The sequence below is a fragment of the Oreochromis aureus genome, linkage group 7, assembly GCF_013358895.1.
Source record: "Oreochromis aureus strain Israel breed Guangdong linkage group 7, ZZ_aureus, whole genome shotgun sequence".
NCBI lineage: Eukaryota > Metazoa > Chordata > Actinopteri > Cichliformes > Cichlidae > Oreochromis > Oreochromis aureus.
Window position 1 is genome coordinate 24,878,768 of NC_052948.1, and position 19,636 is coordinate 24,898,403.

The 19,636-nt window shown below is 38.9% G+C and overlaps 2 protein-coding genes across 3 annotated transcripts; both read right to left on the bottom strand.

Moving 5' to 3' along the window:
• Window positions 1-539: 539 nt before the first annotated feature.
• deaf1 (DEAF1 transcription factor) lies at window positions 540-13,011 on the bottom strand. Of its 2 annotated transcripts, none has more exons than XM_031736249.2 (13): window positions 12,433-13,011; window positions 10,056-10,153; window positions 9,619-9,745; window positions 9,361-9,510; window positions 7,684-7,823; window positions 7,099-7,164; window positions 6,915-6,959; window positions 5,781-5,904; window positions 5,394-5,525; window positions 3,690-3,982; window positions 3,488-3,586; window positions 2,597-2,683; window positions 540-1,816 (listed from the first exon to the last, which is right to left on the bottom strand). In XM_031736249.2, exons 1-13 carry the CDS (start codon window positions 12,629-12,631, stop codon window positions 1,715-1,717), a joined length of 1,662 nt encoding a protein of 553 aa, XP_031592109.1. In that variant the 5' UTR covers window positions 12,632-13,011; the 3' UTR covers window positions 540-1,714. The 2 variants fall into 2 exon arrangements, with proteins under 2 accessions (XP_031592109.1, XP_031592108.1); XM_031736248.2 differs by having other exon boundaries at window positions 2,597-2,686.
• Window positions 13,012-13,120: 109 nt separating this feature from the next.
• Window positions 13,121-17,363, bottom strand: bet1l (Bet1 golgi vesicular membrane trafficking protein-like). The gene is made up of 4 exons (XM_031736292.2): window positions 17,234-17,363; window positions 16,465-16,550; window positions 15,228-15,284; window positions 13,121-14,820 (listed from the first exon to the last, which is right to left on the bottom strand). The coding sequence occupies exons 1-4, from the start codon at window positions 17,250-17,252 to the stop codon at window positions 14,653-14,655; spliced, it is 330 nt and encodes a 109-aa protein (XP_031592152.1). The 5' UTR covers window positions 17,253-17,363; the 3' UTR covers window positions 13,121-14,652.
• Window positions 17,364-19,636: the final 2,273 nt, after the last annotated feature.

Consider the following 19,636-nt stretch of genomic DNA (forward strand, 5'->3'; position numbering starts at 1 on the left):
TTTATAACTAATGTTAAGTTGCTCCTAACATCAGTCCTGACTGAATGGGGTCCCTACAGAATCTTGAACACACAAAAGAACATTATCATTATTTGATAGTGAAAAGTCAAGAAGGCCAACAGATTACATCAATCAAAAGAGGCCAGGCCAACAGGGAAGGCGATTTTTAAAACCCCTCAACTCTACATTTACAGATGTGAATTTTGGCATTAAGTCAATAAAATCACCTCACTGTGGTTAGACTAAGCAGTAAGTGTCAGAAATGGCTCGTTCCTTCACTATCAGTGATCAGCAGCAGACACCTGAGTGCTGCTGGGCCTGAGACCCAGTAGAATCAAGTGTCATGTCCAAAATGATTAATCAGGAGTCACTCTAATATAGCAGGTAGGCTACCGACTTATTAAAAAGCAAAACTCTCTTTAGCTGCACATCAGGGAAAATAAAAAAGCTAAATGTGCAAAAAGAAGAGCAATGGCCTTAATGTATGAAATAACAACCAACCAAAAAAAAAAACAAAAAAAACCACTGGTAGTTTGCTGAACTATTTTTTTATTAATCAGTGAAACACAAGAAAAAAGATATTTACCATTATATTTACAATTGCTTATAATACCTGTACATTCTTTCTGGACTTCAAGGGCTCTATAGCAACAGAATAACACACATATACAAATTTAAGAAAATAATAATTTACATACGTAGTTTTTGCCAGAAAAAATCAAAACATTCAGGACAGCAGTTTTGTTTGCTTCGTGTTCAGGTCACTTCATGATCCTGAATTAAAGATAGCTCCTCAACTTTAAATTCTCTAAATCCTCATCAGTGATAACCAACCCTGATTCTTTAATATCAAAATATGTCATTTCTGTCTGCTGAAAAATGTTCTGCAAAGTTTTGGCAATGAGGGAACAAAAAAGGTCAATTTGAAAAATATAAAAAAACAAAAAACAACTGAAAAGTTTCCCCCAAAACACACTGTTATTTAACTCTAAAAATAATTGGCTTACTTTTCATCATCAGAATGTAGACCTCAAAAGATTAACCAACTTTCTTCTGATTGGCTGTCCCTTTCAAACAGAAGGATTCAATAGCATGTGGGTGTGGCTTGAGCTCACAGCCAAAGCTGATTTCCTGAGATGACCATATTAGCACTTTGAAGTCTGAAATTTTTGGCTCACAGGGATTATTTGTACATACACTGAACCCAAAATCTGGCCATTGTGCTCATGCATAAATAACAAAAAAGAAGATGTCCTCTTTAATCAGGACTGTTTTTAGAGAATAATGAGGTAAACGAGGTAAAATGGCAACAGCAGAGAGGTAACAGTGGCGGACGGAAGATATAAACCATATGACAACTGATGACACAATGTAACAAAGTCACTAAAATATAATAGAATTAGGGACAAGATGAATTTATGATGAAAATATTCGTTAGAACCACCACTTCATTGGATACTGCTGAAATAACACTCCTTAATACTTTTCATAAATACTAAGTCAGTCTAGTCTAACTTCAGCTCTCACTCCATCAGTGACCTTTTTTACACGTCAACCTGAGAAAAAAACGTCACACTAAAGGCTCTAAATACTGCTATTTTCAAGCAGGTGTGTTTGAAATCCCTCCTCTTCTTCCACTTTAGCTCATTCAGTCTGCAGCAGCTGTTAACCTCACTGAAACGATGTACACGCTTTTTCCTAAACTGCTACACCTTCACTTCACTTTGTCCATGTCAATGGCTGTGATCGGCTCTTCCTGCTGGACAGCCATGCCCCCTGCTGACTGAGAGCAGGTGTGTTGATGGTCCTTCCAGTCCTATGGACAAAACAGACAGACTTTTGAAGTGATTGATTTTATAATTAGGTAGCAACCTTTGGCATGAAAAGAAAAATGTCAAAAACTGCCTGCAAGGCCTCACGCATGTGTTTACATTGTTAGTGCCTTTATGAGCATTTTAACTGAATGATATGACAGATAGTATGACTTCTTGTGTGATACAGATCATCTAGAAGTCTGTGCTTCAGTTTTAGTGGGTAAAGTTCTAGTATTTCGGTATAGTCTATAGTCTGTTACTTTGTAAAAAATGATAGTTGGTATGTGTACCTATGAGGGGATTATTTATGAATGCAGCTTGCTGACAATATTTGTTAACTTTAGCTGATACCTTAGGATTACCTCCAAATATGGTCACCTCTGGAAAAAAAACATGGCTGCAGCCAAAACACTTATATTAAGGCTTTGAAAACCAAACCAGTAAGTTATAATATTAGCTATTTGCAAATATATCAGTAAGAAACAGGAGAAACGCTTTTCAGGCATGTTATGAGTTTGATTTTGCACAGTTTGAAACTCTTCAACACCCCTGTTGGAAACACGATTGAAACCCAACAAATCCAACTACCAGCTGATTTGAATGTAACCGAATAATCAACGACTGCTGTAAAAATAAATTACTTTTTAAACTGCATTGTCACGAAAAAACATTAGTAAAGACTCATAACAAATGTCAGGGAAATCTGTCTAGTGTTTGTGTGTCTGAAAGAAAAATGACTCTGGAGAGCACTCTGTGTGCACTCCACAAGAGTTGAGTCTTACCTTCCTCTGGCAAAAAGTGGAGCAGTAGTTGACCTTGTGACAGCCTGTGCACTCACTCATCGCCACCCGGCCACAGTTAACGCACATCTGCTGCAGAAACAAAGCAGGAGCCTGTGAACGTGATAGCTACAGCATTCAGTTCTGCAGATGATTCATCAAGAACTTTGTCACTGAGAACTCTTGTCTTGATAACTCGTTATAACTATATGCTTCTTTACAGTATATGGTATAATCCAAAAGCTTGATTAAAAAAAAAAAAAAAGAAGACTACAATTCTCTGCTTCCTTGTGTTTTTTTTTTCTATTTACACTGGAGTTTGAGATACATGAGGTGTTCAATGCAGTATTTGAGAGCCTCAAATTTCTGGGATAATTTGCAAATCAGAATTTTTTAACAATAAGATGTAAATAATCTTAAAAAAATTGATTCTTTCCATGACCCAAGAGCCAGTTTCTATAATTACTACATTGCACCAGACCCTTTTGGCACCTCCTGCAGATGATGGGCCCACAGAATGGCTGGGCCATGTGACTCATTCGGGCTCAGCCCCATGGGCTAAAGACTGGGATTACTGGGACCCTCAAAACCCTCCAACATGACAAGGTGGCAGCTGCAGGCATGAGGATTCCATTCCACGTCAGAATAGAAGCAACAAATTAAAGTATCTCAGGGTTTTATTCATGAATGAGGGGAAAGTAGTGTGGGAGACTATTAAAAAAACAAACAAACACCTAATCGCTTTTTGTGAAATGTAGGATCAAGTGTGCTTGGAACTAAAAATGTGGATGTCTCAGGTCACAATACTTCTTCAAGACTTTTGCTAAATAAGAAATTTAAGGAATTTCCATAATTTTTTTTCAGCGAGTGAGTGTGTGTGTAAGCATGTCATACATTGATGATGATCTCAGTGATTTCAGTGCCCCTCTTAGCTTCAGAGTCATCTGGCTGCTGAAATGAGATCTGGTTCTGAAATGGCTGGGTAAGGCCACACTAAACACAGACACACAAAAAACAAAGATTAAAGTCAAATCCATTTGTAGTTACTGCTGATCTAAATCTCAGACTTTTTGTGTATGTGTGTGTGTGTCCTCACCTCCTTCCTGCCTCCGTTACTTCTGATCCCTACAGGGTCCCCTGCAGAGTTTTTGGCCTGTTCGATAAGAGCCTTGAGCTGCTGGACATTGTTCAGCAGGGTGTTGGCCATCTCCTCCAGGTATATCCAAGTGTTCTTCTGCCCCTCGCTCACTATTGGCTCTGCCCCCCCAATAGGCCCCACATCAAGCCCAGCCACAAGCCCTGCCGATGGAGACGCCGCTGCAGTTGCCACTGCGACTTTGGCCTGAACTGGCTGATGAGCAACAGCTAACGCTGGCAACGCCGTTAGCACTGAGAGAGAGAAGAAAAGACAGCTGTTGATCTTTTTCATTTGCATTTCTGGGTTGGCTGTTTCTCATCTTCCTCTTGACAATACCCAACAGATTCTCTACAAGGTTCAGGTGAGGGGAGCTGGCTGGCCAATCAAGCACGGCAATAAAATTATCAGAAAGCAATTTGATAGTAGTTTCAAAATAAATGCGCTTTGAAATCATTTATATAAGGCATTTTTTATGTCAGAATTCAGCCTGCCTTGACTGTCTTTCTGGAGACTGGCTTAATGGGCAGTAAATGTCACAGTTGTGGCTCTTTTACTGAAGTAGCCTGTGTGTTAACTTAATAAAAAAAGGACCTCAGCAAAACTCAAAAATATTGACATTTTAAAAGCTTATAACCAAAAAAGCTCAGATACAGTGGGAGGAATCTGACTGCAAAATGTAGGAAAAGCAGCCAAAACATGCTCAGAATATGCAGGAACCTCAAGACTAATGGAAAACCTCCTGGTGTCAGGCCTATGAAGTGTGCAAAGCTGTTATTAAAGAAGAATGTAGGTGCTTTAATCAACATCCAACATACATTTTGGTCTGTTTACACTTAATGCAAGGATATTTAATAAAAGAAGTACAGTGAATCACTCGAACACTTCCAATGTGTGAACTCCTGGCCGTTTTAAACCATCACCAGCTGAGATACAGACAGGTCCAAGTCTAAAAATAACCAGACATCTATCACACAGTGTGTTTTAACACATCCTAGAGAAACAAAAAAGGTGTGTGAGTGCTCTCACAGGTAAATGGGGGTGTGTTTTACACTATAACACTTTACTAGACTCTTACTTTCTTACTACCCTGACAGAAATCTCGTTAAAGTTGATTCTGTGGACTTAAAATGATGACAAAGCTTACAAGCAGAAGCACTGAGGCCTGGTTGCTTCATTAACCTTGTGGTGAAGGACACAGAGGCAGTTCAGACAGCTCACATGTGTGACTACCCGTGGAGACTCATCCCCCAGTTCTGTAGACTCCACAAGCTATAATCCATTGTCTGGGACTACAGCTGGTGACAATGGTCCTTTTTCTGCTCTGATTATTGTCTGTGAGCTGGTCAATCACTCTAACCAGAACCTGTTCGAGAGCTGGTTCAACATAAGCTGAGCTCTCTGAGGCTGCAGAGCAGAAGACCACTGGTGGAAACTGCAGTGCAAGGTGCTGGAGTCTTGTGTGCTTAAGCACATAGCACTGCAGAGCTGGGTTTGGTTTTCCATGCAGGATGTGTATATATTTTTGTGTTTGTGGAGCTGAATAATTGCAAGGACCAATGGCCTCTATCCCACACCGAGAATTTTGATTGTTTAAGTGCCTACTCAAACAAATGCACTACAATGTACCACTGAATGAATTCTCAGTCACTCAGGGGATGGTACCTGCGGTGCTGGCAAACACCTCGCTCTGCGCCGAGCCCTCTGAGATGATGGCAGCAGCAGCGTCGCCCGTTGGCGTGCGGTCAAAGGTCAAGGTGCCAGAAGTAGTGAACTGCCCAGATGGGGACACTGTGACTGTAAGAAAGAAACAGAAGTGTGATTCATGTTTGGATAACAAGTAGTTTAAAGGTGGGGCTTACATTTTTTATTTTAAGGATCTGATTTTGAGAACTTGAGAATGAACTTTTAATTAATTACATTTTTCAGGAACACAAACTTATGTACAGGAAATGATTTGTGAATGAAGATGAATTCTAGATCAAAACAACTATCCCTGGCTGTAAGTGCACAAAGTTACAAAATCATGAGCTGTGTGCACATGTGACCTACATGTGGTTCCCGGAGTCAACGTAATGTTCTTGGTAGCAGGAAGTTCCTTCTTGGCAGTAATGATTACAGGCTCAGTGTCCTTCTTTCGTCTCTTGTACGGGACAAAGAGGCGTACGGGGCCGGTCTGAGTCAAGCAGAAAGAGGACACAGATAAAATCAATGCAACATCTAAGAAAAATTAAAAATATACATACAATATAATATACTGGGATGTCTAGTGAAACTAAACTAAACAGAAAACAAAATTCAAAATTAAGTTATTATTATTATCATACATTACTGTAAAGGGCTAAATGTCAGCGCTGTAATGTGCAGGTGTCATTTCATAAATAACAGCAGCACAGAGAGTGCACTTGTGCTCCTGCAAAGACCAAATCACCAGATTAATCATTTTCTGGTGCAGTCTTATTTGCAGTCATAGAGCTGTATCAGCTGTTCCTTTCAGTAGCTGGTGCTCAACTGATCCATTTGACTGTGCGGTACAAGAGTAAAGCGATGTGTGGAGGTAACCCGAGTTAACAAAGAAAACTGATAATCATTGCGTGATACTTGTTATATATGATTGCAAGCCCAGACTGCTTTCATTTGCTTTGTTGTATATTTTTGATTCTTAGAGACTTAATCAAGAAGCCTCAAAGCATAAATGATGCCAAATGAGGCCCTACTAAGCAACAAATCAAGGGTATAATTTTATCTTTAAATCTTCTTTTTTATGAATTAGAATTTACATTTTTGTGTGTAGGTTTCTGGATTTATATTGAGGGAAAAATGCTAATTTGACCAATTTAAAATGATTAGCAATTAAATTAGTACTATAAAGAACCCTATATATCTGACCCTCTCAAGAAAAGTTACATGTGAAGGCCCTGTGTTGCAGAAGAAGGAGCTCCCTTCTGTGTTTAAACTGGGGACTAGAAGAAGGCATAAAAAAGAAGCCATCTTGTTTATTAATAGCCACACTGCTCTAATATTCACCCTGAGATGCCATCACAGCACAGACTGAGAGAATCTCCATTATTTTATTTAATGGTAATATATCTCCATATAGATCACAAGATAAAGCATCTGGAAATGAAGTTGTAGTGATGGACATTTACAAAAAAACAAAAAAACAAAAAGAAAAAAATCATTTACCATGCTGATATTTTCTGCTCCCAGAGAGTCTCCCTCCTTCGGACTCTAACGATGCGAAGAATATGACGAACACAAACAAATATTATTCAGATATTATGTGCGACATCTCAGATTATGATGATTTAAATATTTTCTAATTAACTGACTGATCTAAAGCTCATCAGGACTTGTCCACTTCACTCACCGCTATCAGGTCATCACAGCAGGCTGCACAGGTACAGGAGGCAGCATGGGGGTTCAAGATGCGCTCCTGCAAACACAGGTTTACTGCATGAGGTTTTGCATGGACTTGGCCCACCTCCTTTAATAAACAAAGGACTAACTAGAAAAAAAAAAGTTTTAGAAAAGTAATTGTTTTCTGTGTGACTTTATCAGTCTCTCACATTGTTGTGGAGAAATTCTGGCTCACTCTTCTTTACAGCGTTGCTTCAGTTCATTGAGGTTTACAGGGGTTCATTTATGCACAGCTCTCTTAATGTCCCTCCAGGCCATTGCAACATCTTGATACTTTTCTTTTTCAGCTATTCTGTTTAATATTTGTTGGTGTTCTTAGGATCATTGTCCAACTGCATGAGCCAATTAGCCGATTTTTAGCTATCAGATAGATGGTCTCACATTTGACTCTAGAATATTTTGCTAGTTTCATGGCTCAAGATTAGCTTTGGAGAATTCATATATTGGCAATGCAAACTTCTTTGCATCACACAATACAGTGCAGCACTGCAGTAGTACGGTAGTGAGATGGTAGCAAAGCAGTATATTTAATTACCTGTATGAGGCAGAGCAGAGGTCTGCCAGCATATCTGATGCTCCTCTTCCAGTCTTTGCTGCTTGCTCGCCCTGCGAGACCTTCAAACTCAGTGGGAGTGTACCACTGCTGGTTGTGTTTGATGCAGCGACCTTTGCCCCCTGACAAAACACAACACTGTGAGTGTGGGCAGCAATAGAACAAGTAACTTAAAATATACACAGTATAAAAGAGTCTTGGCTATAATATTTCACTCTGGATAGAAGTACCTTTGATTTTATCCCAACTACTTCTCAACACATTTTAGTGTTGGAGGCTACACCCTCTTAATGGCACAAAAACTAATTGCTCGTCCCCTGAAGCTCAACTTCATGTTCCAAGCTCCCATCATCAAAACTCATAGCATAAAATAAAAAAATGTTCTGCACCAGAACTTTAAGCTATCTTGCTACTATAACAACAATATGCTAATAAAGGCAAGCTTCTACATCACTTTGTCTATTGTGCCTCTGCTCCCCTGTATTAGCAGTGAGACAACAGTGCCATCATGGGGTCAAACAGGCAAAAGGAACAATGTCACTTGTATATAGCAAATTATAAAAAGCAAACATAGCTGAAGGATTATAGAGTGCTGTGAAAATTATTCCTGATTTCTTATTTTTCTTATTTTTAATAACATGTGTCACACATGTTTCAGATCATCTAAACTAATTTTAATATTAGACAAAGATAAAAACAGTAAATACTGTAAATACAAAATGCTGTTTGCAATAATGATCTAATTTATTAAGGGGAAGATATCCAAACCAACCAACATGGCCCTATGTGGAAAAAGTAATTGCCCTTTCTAGTTAAATAATGAATTAACTTTGGTTAACCACATTATTGAAGAGCTGAGTAAACTTTTACCAATCACACCCAAGTATTACCAGGCCAGTTGAATTAAAAAAAATCACTTAAATAGAACCTGTCTGACAAAAATAGGCTACAAGGAAGAAGAAGTGAGGACATTTATGAATTGCCTCAAATGTCTCAATTACAGTTAGTGATCATAATTTAAGAAAAAGAAAGAAACTGGAAAACAATGGTGTGAAAATATTCTGTGAACTGACCTTTAAAAATCTGAATTTTTGGGGATGTTTTTGAATTCTTTTTGCTTTGTGTTCTGCTGTAAAACTAACACAGCATTTCATAAAAAGGACATCATGGCAACAGTCAAACAACGTGGTGGTGTGATCATAGGTTTGCTGCTTAAGGATGGGAACAATTTGGCATAACTGATGGAATCATGAATTCTCCTCTCTACTTGAAAATCCTGAAGGAGAATGTCCAGCCATTAGCTTTTACCCTGAAACTCAAGTGGGTTATGCAGTAGGACAATGATCTGAAACACACCAGCAAGTCCACCTCTGAACTGCTCACGAGACAAAAGTAGAGTGGCCTACTCAAAGTCTGGTGTTAAATTTGACTGAGATTGTTTGGCATGTCCTTAAATTGGCACTTCACACTCAACAACACTATAATGTGGCTGAATTAAAATAATTATACTAAAATAAGATGGGTAAAATTCCACCACAGTGTGTTTGCAAATGTTTGATTACAGTTCTAACCTAATCTGGAGTTTTACATCTCCACAGTAATCTGAAGAACAAGATCAGCTTGACCATGTGATATAGCATGTATAGGTATGATAATCACCTGATCCCAGTCTGTTTTTGTACAGGAGTCCACTGGTATTCCTGCAGCGTACCGGCAGCTCATTGTTGTAAACTGAGGGATCCCAGTTGTACTTGGAGCAGGAGTCTTTGTCCTGGGGTGGAGTCAGAGGAGTGGGTGGAGTCTGTGGACCTGGGAGAAGCACAGGAGAACATAAAAAAATGCACAGATCAGATATTTCAGATTACCAGACACCTGTAGACACCACACACACACACACACACACAGACAGGGGTGTACCTGATGTGATGGTGGCAGTGGACTTGAGGCCAGCTGCTTCCACGATGCTGCCGTCAGTGTGAACCACAATCAGAGTAGCCTTCTGGGTACTGAGACCTTCACCCAGCTGTAGAGTGGTCCTACCGCTCTGTGACAGATGTGGAAAGAGTACATACACTCCGATGAGAATATGTTGATGTTTTAAAAAACTACTCGAGTAGTCAGCAGGGAAGCCCATGTGATTTTTTTGAATCATGTTCTAATGATTAACGCTACAGTGCTAACAAGCACAAATGAATCTGTTCTATGCTGAGGATATTTAACATTAATTGGCTTTTATTCAACATCACGTCAATTTCCTGTAAATAATGTCATAAGATACTGTTTATCATCATCAAAATGTAATAAATGGCAAAAATAGAAGGGGAATGGATCTAGTCGAGTGTGTGTTAATGTACCAGCACATGTTCAGGGAGACTCCCAGATGTGGCGACGGTTGTAGTGAAAACATTGTCCTCTGTTGCATGAACGCCTCCCACTGTCACTGCCGTCACATCTGATCAACAACAAGAAATTTCATCGACACATAAACCTCCAGATTAGCATGAATACAGTTAGAATAAAAATATAACTACAAAGAAGGGTTACAATAATAATGACCTAAAGGAGGTAACATAGGGAATAATAAACACCGGTTTTACCAGAATCAGAAGACTCTTCTATTATGTGCTTATGAGAATGAATGATTTTCATCTGTATCAGTTGTGGTACTGGATCTCTTGTTTTGTTTTTTAGTCTTTCAATTTGTGTTTATTATTAAATATGTTCCGTTGGCTTCTTGTTTTTGTTTTGCTGCTTGAAATTTTTCTTCATGGTAATTCTGCATTTTGTTGTGTTAGCTTTGCTATCTAGTTTCTGTTCATAATTACAGTTTGCTAGCACTGTATTCCTCTGTTTTCATTCACCCCCCTCCCCATGTTCCCTGTGGTCTGGTTTAGCTTCCGTCTCTGGGCCCGGTGTTCCCATGTTCAACTTTTTCTGTTTTATTTTGATAGTCTCTTGTGCATTGTGTTCGGTTCTACTTCCTCCTCTGCCTCATTTTGTGATTGTCTACACCTGTGTTAGTTTAGCTGTCTCTATTCCCCCCATTACCTTGTGTATATACATAGTTTTAGTTTGACTGTATTCACTTGTCACGTTGTACTGTTTTCCTGCCTGCCTCATTCCCTATATTTTCTTGCCATTTGGATTTTTGTTACTCCATTCTGTGAACTCTGTTTTGATTTACTCATTCTAGCCCAGTAAATAGCTTGTCTTTTGTTTTTGAATCCTGCCTCCAGGTCCTCACTTTTCACACTCCACACCATAACAGTACTCTCAGGCTTTAAATAATAAAGTTTAAGCAGAAGGAAATGAACGGATGGATGAGGGGAAATATTATACTTGGGACAAATACATGATGAGTCATGTCTGTGTGGTATATGTTACTGATATGTTACAATTTTCGGATGGAATTTGGCATCGCACACAACGGTGTGTCCGTAGGAGGGATATAATGAGCTGCCTGACCAATACAGTCTCACCAATTCCACTGGACTAGAGTACTGTTAATCTCCCAAATCTCTCATCATGACAGGGAATGGAACAAAAGACTACATCTAAAGAAGAGATTTTGAGTGTCCTTCAATAACTATTCCAGAAGACTACTTAAAGAAGTTAAAAGAAAGCTTCCCTAAAGATATTCATACCAAATATTGACTTTTAAAATCATCAGAATTATAAAGACTTTAGTTTTGCCTTATGTACACAGTATTTCCATGTATGTTTGCATATGTTTCAATAAACTACTGCACCCATTTTCCAAACAAAATATAAAGTAGGGTTGGCTCAAGATTTTACACAATCCTGTAGCTAACTGGAACTATTAAAAACTATAGAGGACAACTCTTTACTTTTAATCATTTATAATATGGTGAAAAGATCAAGCATGGGGCGGTGCTCATGCCGACTAGGCTGTAAATCAAGTACTTTATTGTAGTATCGCTTCTGAAGCTTTTGCAGTTTTACTTTTTAATGTGCCATGGGTTTCACCAAATCAGGGTACGACAGTATTTTCATACTAAACACTAAATATGCTTTTACAGTATCTACTGCTAAATTTAAATGGAATTTAAAATGTGAAATGTGATTGAGAGGTACTACGTTTTATTTGTTTTTTTTTGTCTTTAGCATTTGTATAAATATATGTGTATACATTTTGTATTTTGAGTTTGCATTGCTGCTACATTGGCTGAGTCTCCCTTGTGCAGACTCATCATATAATGCATATAATTCTAAATAAAGAAACTTTATCAGATGAAGTATGTTTTGATGCTACCACTTAGTTTAGCACTTTGCAATGCAATCTTTCCATTACACAAAGACGTTTAATCTCATTAGCAGGGTTAATTTCAACAATAACAACATTTGTATGAGGGCAAAAGGATGTACGTGAGATTGAAAATCAAGATTTTCTATACCTGTCTTCCCCACTGCATTTATTATTGTTTTTGTATTGGTCCCTATCCCATGTCAGTGGTTCCCTCGGTGTTTGCCACCTGGGCCACCCGAGTTTTAAAAAAACACATCTTCAAGCGTCCCTCTTATGAGCCATTAACTTTTCTGAATAATAAATAATGTATTCAGCAGATAACAATGTTCTCCCCTTTTAAAGCAGTGCCCGTACATAAACAGTGTTTGGTTTAGAGGCAGCTGGTGCTAACATTATTATCTCAGTTTGTGTTTTAGCGCCACCCCGCACAGCAGCGGCCTGCTGCTAACTGTAGCCCGTGTTACCTGCAAAGGCAGCCTCGGCCTCGTCTGGGTTCGGTAGGGACTCGGCTCCTAAGCCGATGTTTCCCGGTTCCGCCATCACAGCCATCGTGGTAACTTCGGCCTCCGACTCGGTATCCGAGCCCACTCCCTCCACCGGCGGCTCATCGATGGGCGGTTCATCCAGCCCGAGCGCTTTCGTGGCCGAGTCCGCTTCGTCCATTCCTCCCTCGAACGACAAGAGCCGAAAGTCACCGAGAAAGGACGTCGGGCAGAGTGGGTCCGACCTCACCCGAGCCCCGTACGGAGCAGACAGAAATCTCCACAAACGGAACTCTTTACAGGCAATCTTTAAAATGTTCTCAAAAAATTCAGGTAACCACAAAGGACTCGACTCAGCTCGGAGAGAGGAGGGCTTCCCGTTCTTTGTATTTTCATCAAGTCTGAAGAAGGAGATAACACCGGAAATTGCCGAAAGAACACGAACCGACCCGAAAGGACACAGCAACACAGCCCTACAGGCACACCATACAAATGTTTATATTAGATGTGTATTAATGTTCTTGTTTTGCAAAGAAATTCTTTTAAAAATGTACATTTTTTGTTCTTGATGTTATTGCATTTGATGTACTGTTGTTCGTAGTGTTTACCAGCTGTGTTTGTGTGCTGCTGACTATTTTATGGCAGCAAAAAACTACTTAAAATATTGTGAAGCTGTCTAATGAATGTTTTATTTATTTTCATTTGATCATCAATTTTTTACACACTATGATTCTGAAAATATGCATATTTAATTAAAATAGTATTATTAGTCTGTAGCAGTGCCCATAACGACCAGAACTTAAATAAATTATCCTGAACATTTTCTACAATTTAAATCATTTATTAGATCTGTATTAATGATTTCTGTCACCCATGCTCAACTATAAGAAAATAATACAACTTTCAACTCTTCAAAAATTCCAAATATCTGTTTCAGTGACTGAAAGTGGAATAAAAAAGAAACAAAGAAAATGATATGAATATTCTTGTAAACCATCAACAGGATAGGATAGGTCCCAACATTTCTTATAATTATAAAAACAATCTGGAGTGCAAGCATACTGAAAGGATGGCTAGTAACATATGAACATGTCAAAAGTCTTAAGAGCTATTTTTCAAAATGCAGTGACAAGACCAAGACCAGCCAAAAGCAGATGGTACCACTTTTTGTACTAGTAGAGTGGACTGATTAGTTTTAGTGCCCCAAAATAATGAATATGTGCATGTTTGACCTTCAGATGTTTGCCCTAGCAGTAACAAACACAATTAATTTTGGACAAATTAAAAATTTCTATATTTTCCACATATAAAACTTTTTGACCTCAGCCTCTTCTGTCATCAACACAGACAGAGAGAAATGTCAGCATTGCAGATCAAATACACTGACTAAAATCTCAGATTATTTCCGAGCTGTTGACTTTAGTACAGTCAGACTCTTGATTCAGTTTCCCTCTTGTTGTGACTCATTTATGCAGGTGAATGTGGTAATACAGCATAAATATAGACCACAAATCACACGACACTGAACACAAGTTTTATGTTAATGTATTATGCATGTAATTTTAATGTGGTGGCTTACTGGTGTTTGGACTAAACACAGCACCACCATTTCTATATTTTCTATATTTTCTCCCTCCTGCATGACAAATATGTGCCTAATACTTGCAGTGTTTTATGTTTGTGATGCATTTTGGCTGTTAGATGTTTTTGTATGCGAAAAGAACTGAAACAAGATGGAAAAAGCTCTAAACTCTCACTGACAGACTCGGGAGAAGATAAACAAGCTCTAGGTGTGAAAACTCATAACCTGAGTCATCGCCACTGAATGAATCTTATTTTTTGGAAAGTTTCTCTTGATTGACAGGTTCAATTAGACTCGGATATGGTGAATGACATTCCCACCTCCCCAGCGTCCGGGCTCTGTTGACTTCCAACCAAATCAGGACTTGCTGCTGCAGGATGGGACGTACTCCGTGCCAACTCAAAGATCCCAAAGTTCAGGCGTCTCATTGATATGACCACGCCCACTACAGTTTCCTCCGGTGGGCTGACTGACACCCCCAACTGGTCAAACCAATTTTGCCTACGTCGTGCTTTCTTTCTTTGGTGCACAATAAAAAAAGTCTTTATTTAAATCAGTTTTGACATTACAGTCTAAAGTCTCAGCTCCATATCAGAGCCTGGTTGATCTTGTTTTCTCAGTCATTGGTGGATCTTGGATACCAGGTAGTAAAGAACAAAGAAGACCAGGACCAGCCCCATGGAGACGTAACACAGGATACGGCGGTTGTCTCGTCCTGATCGGACCATGGTGGAGAAACGCTTCACGCTGCCAGTGAGCAGGCCTGTCGCACTCATGAAGTTTGAGTCCTAAAAGAAAGATGAGATAATTCTTTAATAACTGACAATAAATTAACCTAAGAGAAAAAATAAAACAGCCTACATTTGAGACAGTATTAATTTGTACTTATATAATGTGCACTCTGTTTACCAAATGTATCAATCCACACAGATTCTGACAATCAACACAGTGCTCATTTTTTATACTGGGACTCTATAAAAATTTTCCTGAATGTTAGGTCCCAGTGAAACCTGTGGATCGATGGTCAAACACTTCACTAAACAGTTCAGAGGAGCCGTCGTGAAAATAGAACAGGGTGAAAATCAGTGAATATTTAAAACAATATTCTGTTTATAGACAAATGGGAGAAATTAAAATGTCAGTTCTTTTTACTAAAAGATTAACTATAATTGTGTTTAAGGCAGGAAATGCTCACCATGCCATCCAGGTACTCATTCTGATCGTCCACATCTCTGTCGATGTCGTAAGCCAACTGCGAGATACAGAGACAAGAAGATGATCAAGTTAGTTGTAGAAGTCTGACTGCGGCAGACCAGCAAACTGTCAAAACGTTTCCTTTTATGGAGGCCATCTCACTTTCACCCGGGTGCTACTTACTCTCTTAATTCCAATGACATATGTTCTTGCTCACCTGAGGTTGAATTTGAACCATTTGGAAACCTGTAAGGACTATTATTTTTTATTTTAGATTATTTTGATCATGTCCTAAAATGTGGAATCTCGTGCAAAAATGTTCTAATAAGCAATCATTTGTAACAAGTGAGGTTTTACATCATCTCAGGGTTAGATTACAGGCAGAAGAAAGAACATGAGAGCAGATTCTGAAAAGCGAATTGCACAGCAGAGGAAAATGTAGAACAGGAAAGCAAACATCTTCTTGGTTACCCGTTATCCTTTTAGGCTGTTGCTCTGTCACTTAGTACCTAACCAGCTTAAGTGCAGATTGGAAGATGCCCAACTAAACAGGACGTTGTAGGGATTTAAAACACAACTCTTTGCTAAAAACAGACACGAGTCATTTGTCTGTGATCATGCATAAAATATTTTCTGGATCCCCAAAGAGGTTTTAATCAGGGACAATGTCTACAAGATTTAAACCAATTATGAGTCATTTATTTAAGCAAAATAGAAATTTTGAATCAGTCTAAAGAAATAACAGTAATCTTTATAGATGTATGGTAGACAGACTAATTGCCTTGACTCTATGTAAACAAGTTGTTTTCATTAGTGTACAGTGAATACCCAGAGGATTGTTCTGAACCAGGAAGAGCCTGAAGCTTGGTGTAAGAAAATCTTAATATCATGTAACTATGTAGAAGTGCCTGATGGTGTCCCATCTTACACTGGAGGCACTGGTTGTACAATTTTCACATTTCCACAATACTGTACATTTATTAATAAAAGACAACCATTACACCAGTGATGCATTTGGTTACAGCTAAAATTCTTACAAGCAATCAGCCATGTATCAGTACATTAAATAACAAAACTGGTTGTGTTTGGGATAATTAATAATTCTGATTCCTGGAACTGACAGCTTTAGTTATAATTAAAACTGAGTACATTTGACAGCAGGAACCTAATAACTACAGACCAGCTGATTTATTAATCAGACTGGTCGCTGAAGGGGACGGTTGTTGGTTGTTACGCACAGATTTCAGTCTGGAGACTTTGTTGGCCAGGTTCTCTGCCAGCCGTTTGTTTTCAGCATCGAGCACATCATCCACAGAGCCATGGCCTGGACAAGCACAAACACCGTGGATTAGATATGACACACAAGATCTGAATGTTCCTTGAATTGTTATGTTTCTGTTGAAAACCGCAGATAGACCTCAGAAGATACAGTTTTTGCCATGCACATAGTTCTGAACACATAACTTGTTAAAGAATAGGTAATGTTTCTAATTTTCGGTTTAAATCAACAGGAAGCAACACGTTTTCATCAGTGACTTTGATATCAGCATGATCTGAGTGTGGTGCAGAGTCTCTGCTGAAGGGATGTTCTTTATATATCCAGCCCTTTAAGCTAAGCACGGAATAACGACGTGAAGTAAACTTACAACACTGCCAAGGAATATTCGTTCTCCCATATTTGGGAAACTAATAAGATAATAATGATAATAATAATACTAATGATAATAATATCACTTTTTATCACCCTTCAGAGAGGCAGATGCTTCTTTAGTGGGCGATAGCAACTGATATGAAACTTACAAGGTAGCCTTGCTTTTTGCTAATCTTTAAGTGTGTCAGAGCTAGTTAGCCTATAAACTCAGCTCTTGAGATTTGGGTATTATACGAGCAAACGATACTCAAAAATAACATTTTAAAATGTACCACCCAGCTGTAATATCATCTCTAAGCTGACACAAATAACACACAACTGAATATTTGGAAGTGAATACGTGTCAAAACATTTACCTCTGTTCCACTCCGCCATGTTGCTTGTTGGTGAATGACGTCACGATCAGCTGTTCACGTGGCAGACACGTGATCGCCTTTCTTCTTCGTCGACAGCGTTAAGGTGTCATTAGCTTCAGTGACGACAGAAGACTCCAAAATAGTTCTCGCCTTGTTTCTGTTAATGCATTACACTAGCTGAGTACTGATGCCTTAACATAGACTTTAAGCATATACCACACAAAAAGGGGAATAAATGAAGAGTGGAAGAACAAACAACAACAACGCCGACGACAACAATAACATCAACAATAATAACTTTATTTGTGTATCACTTTTAAAGAACACTGGTTTTAGACACCACACACCATCCGGTCAGACGTCCATTCTAACATACATATTTAACTTACACACAAATAGATGCAAGCTAAGGTCCGAATAATGGGGAAATCATTAAGAGAACACTAAAATATATATAAAAAATGTTTTCGGCAGTTGTTTAAAACAAATTACGGATTCAGCTGATCAGGTAAGAACAGGTAAAATGTGACCATAATGCTGAAGGTTATTACAAAGTTTGGGCACTATTGCCTCAAAAACGTGATCGTCTCTGATTTTAAAGTAAAAGCGTGGGACATTTAGCAGACTTTGACCAGGTGATCTGCAACGATAGGGTCTCAGTAGCTCCGATAATATAAGCAGGGCCATCCTCATGTGGATGTTTAAGTGTTACAATTATGAAGTGATATCTGCAGAAGTGCCTATTTCATCCACAAGAGGTCGCTCTTTCTGTCCTGCTCAGGGTAGTTACTTTAAAATTCTACTACTTGTGTCTCACACTATCTGTGTTCCATTTACAAAACGTAGATGTTTGCAATATAAACATGATCAAAACTACATCCAAACAAAGAAAATATTAATGTATTTTAACTGTTTTATGGTGCAACGCGTGCAAAATACCCCAAATTATGTAACTGTAGTTTCTCTAAATGTGAAAATGTATAAATATTTAATTTATTGTTCACCATTATGAGCTGTAGACTGTTAGTTTAACAAAATAAAAGCACTGCTGGTATCACTTTGGAAAACTGTAGAGCTGTAGCCATTCATTCAACACAGCCTGAACTCTCTTAAACAAGCTTTCTTGTAATTTCTTTAAGTAGTCTTCAGGAAGAGCTCTTCAGCTTGCTTGAAGGACAGGCAAAGCTTTAAAAATTATATTGAAGTGATAAAAAGCTGTCAAATCTTTACTGTACGGCCTGTACGCCCCATTTCTATTTAAAGAAGAATGCACACCACTGCACAAAGCAAGGTTCACAAAGGCATGGATGACAGAATCTGATGGAAGCACTTGACTGGCCTGCACAGAGTCCTGACCTCAAAGATAGAACATCTTTGGGATGTTGCTTCCAGGTCAATTGTGGGCCATCATGCTAAGCTCATCAATTGTTTAGGGCAAGGTTTCCTCTTTCAGTAGCCTCTTATGACTCATGTTAAGACTACTGGATGCACTGTCATATTTATTTTCAGCAATCAAATTTGATAAGAATAGGAAAAATGTGACCCTGCCCCAAAGTAAGGTTTTAAAAGGCTTTTCCCACTCAAAGTTATTGCTCTGATTCCACAGTGCCCTCTCTCTCTCTCTCTCTCTCTCCACCCCTCCCTTTTTCCTACTGGTGAGTGTTTCAAGTCACCTTCCTGGTTGGATGGGCTGTGGGAATTTCCCCTGGTTGGTCCCTGTTGGTGCTAACTGGCACACCTGCTTTCCATCGTTAATTACCTGCACACAAAAGAACTGTCTCTTCATCCGCTCATGTCCAGCTCAGTGCAGCAATCAGTGTGGTAAGTAGTTTAGTTCTAGAAAATGGACAATTATTTTTCCTCTATCCGCCTTAGATCCCATCTGGTGTTCCCATCTAAGCAAAGAAAAAAGACATTCTCTGTGGGACTAAAACACAGTGTTGAAGAAGACTCAATGGTGGATACTCACCTGTCTGCATGCTGGAACCTTTTTTCTTGTTTAATAAAACCTGTGGACTTGGTTCCCCTCTCAGTGTTTGCCTTTGGGTCCAAAAACTTGCGACATTTACAATGAACTGAAATCTATTCTATAACAGCAAAAAACGGGAGAATTATAATGCCTTTGTTGGATATACAAGTTTTGTGATCTCTCTGTTGAATCACACAGTTGTTATTAATCTCTGTCTCTCTTCCACAGCATGTCTTTCATCCTGTTTTCCTTCTCTCACCCCAACCGGTCGCAGCAGATGGCCCCGCCCCTCCCTGAGCCTGGTTCTGCCGGAAGTTTCTTCCTGTTAAAAGGGAGTTTTTCCTTCCCACTGTCGCCAAAGTGCTTGCTCATAGGGTGTCATATGATTGCTGGGTGTTTTTTCTCTGTATGTATTATTGTAGGGTCTACCTTAC

What these genes read in the sequence shown, in the direction of transcription:
- bet1l (XM_031736292.2), bottom strand. An exon ending in AAGTCTCCAGACTGAAATCT is followed by an intron (nt 15,285 to 16,464) that starts GTGCGTAACAAC and finishes TGTATCTCGCAG; the next exon opens with TTGGCTTACGACATCGACAG. An exon ending in ATGAGTACCTGGATGGCATG is followed by an intron (nt 14,821 to 15,227) that starts GTGAGCATTTCC and finishes TCTTTCTTTTAG; the next exon opens with GACTCAAACTTCATGAGTGC.
- deaf1 (XM_031736248.2), bottom strand. Translation starts at nt 12,631, where the DNA reads ATGGACGAAGCGGACTCGGCCACGAAAGCGCTCGGGCTGGATGAACCG. An exon ending in CACTGCCACCATCACATCAG is followed by an intron (nt 9,511 to 9,618) that starts GTACACCCCTGT and finishes TGCTTCTCCCAG; the next exon opens with GTCCACAGACTCCACCCACT. An exon ending in GTTGACTCCGGGAACCACAT is followed by an intron (nt 5,526 to 5,780) that starts GTAGGTCACATG and finishes TCTTTCTTACAG; the next exon opens with TCACAGTGTCCCCATCTGGG.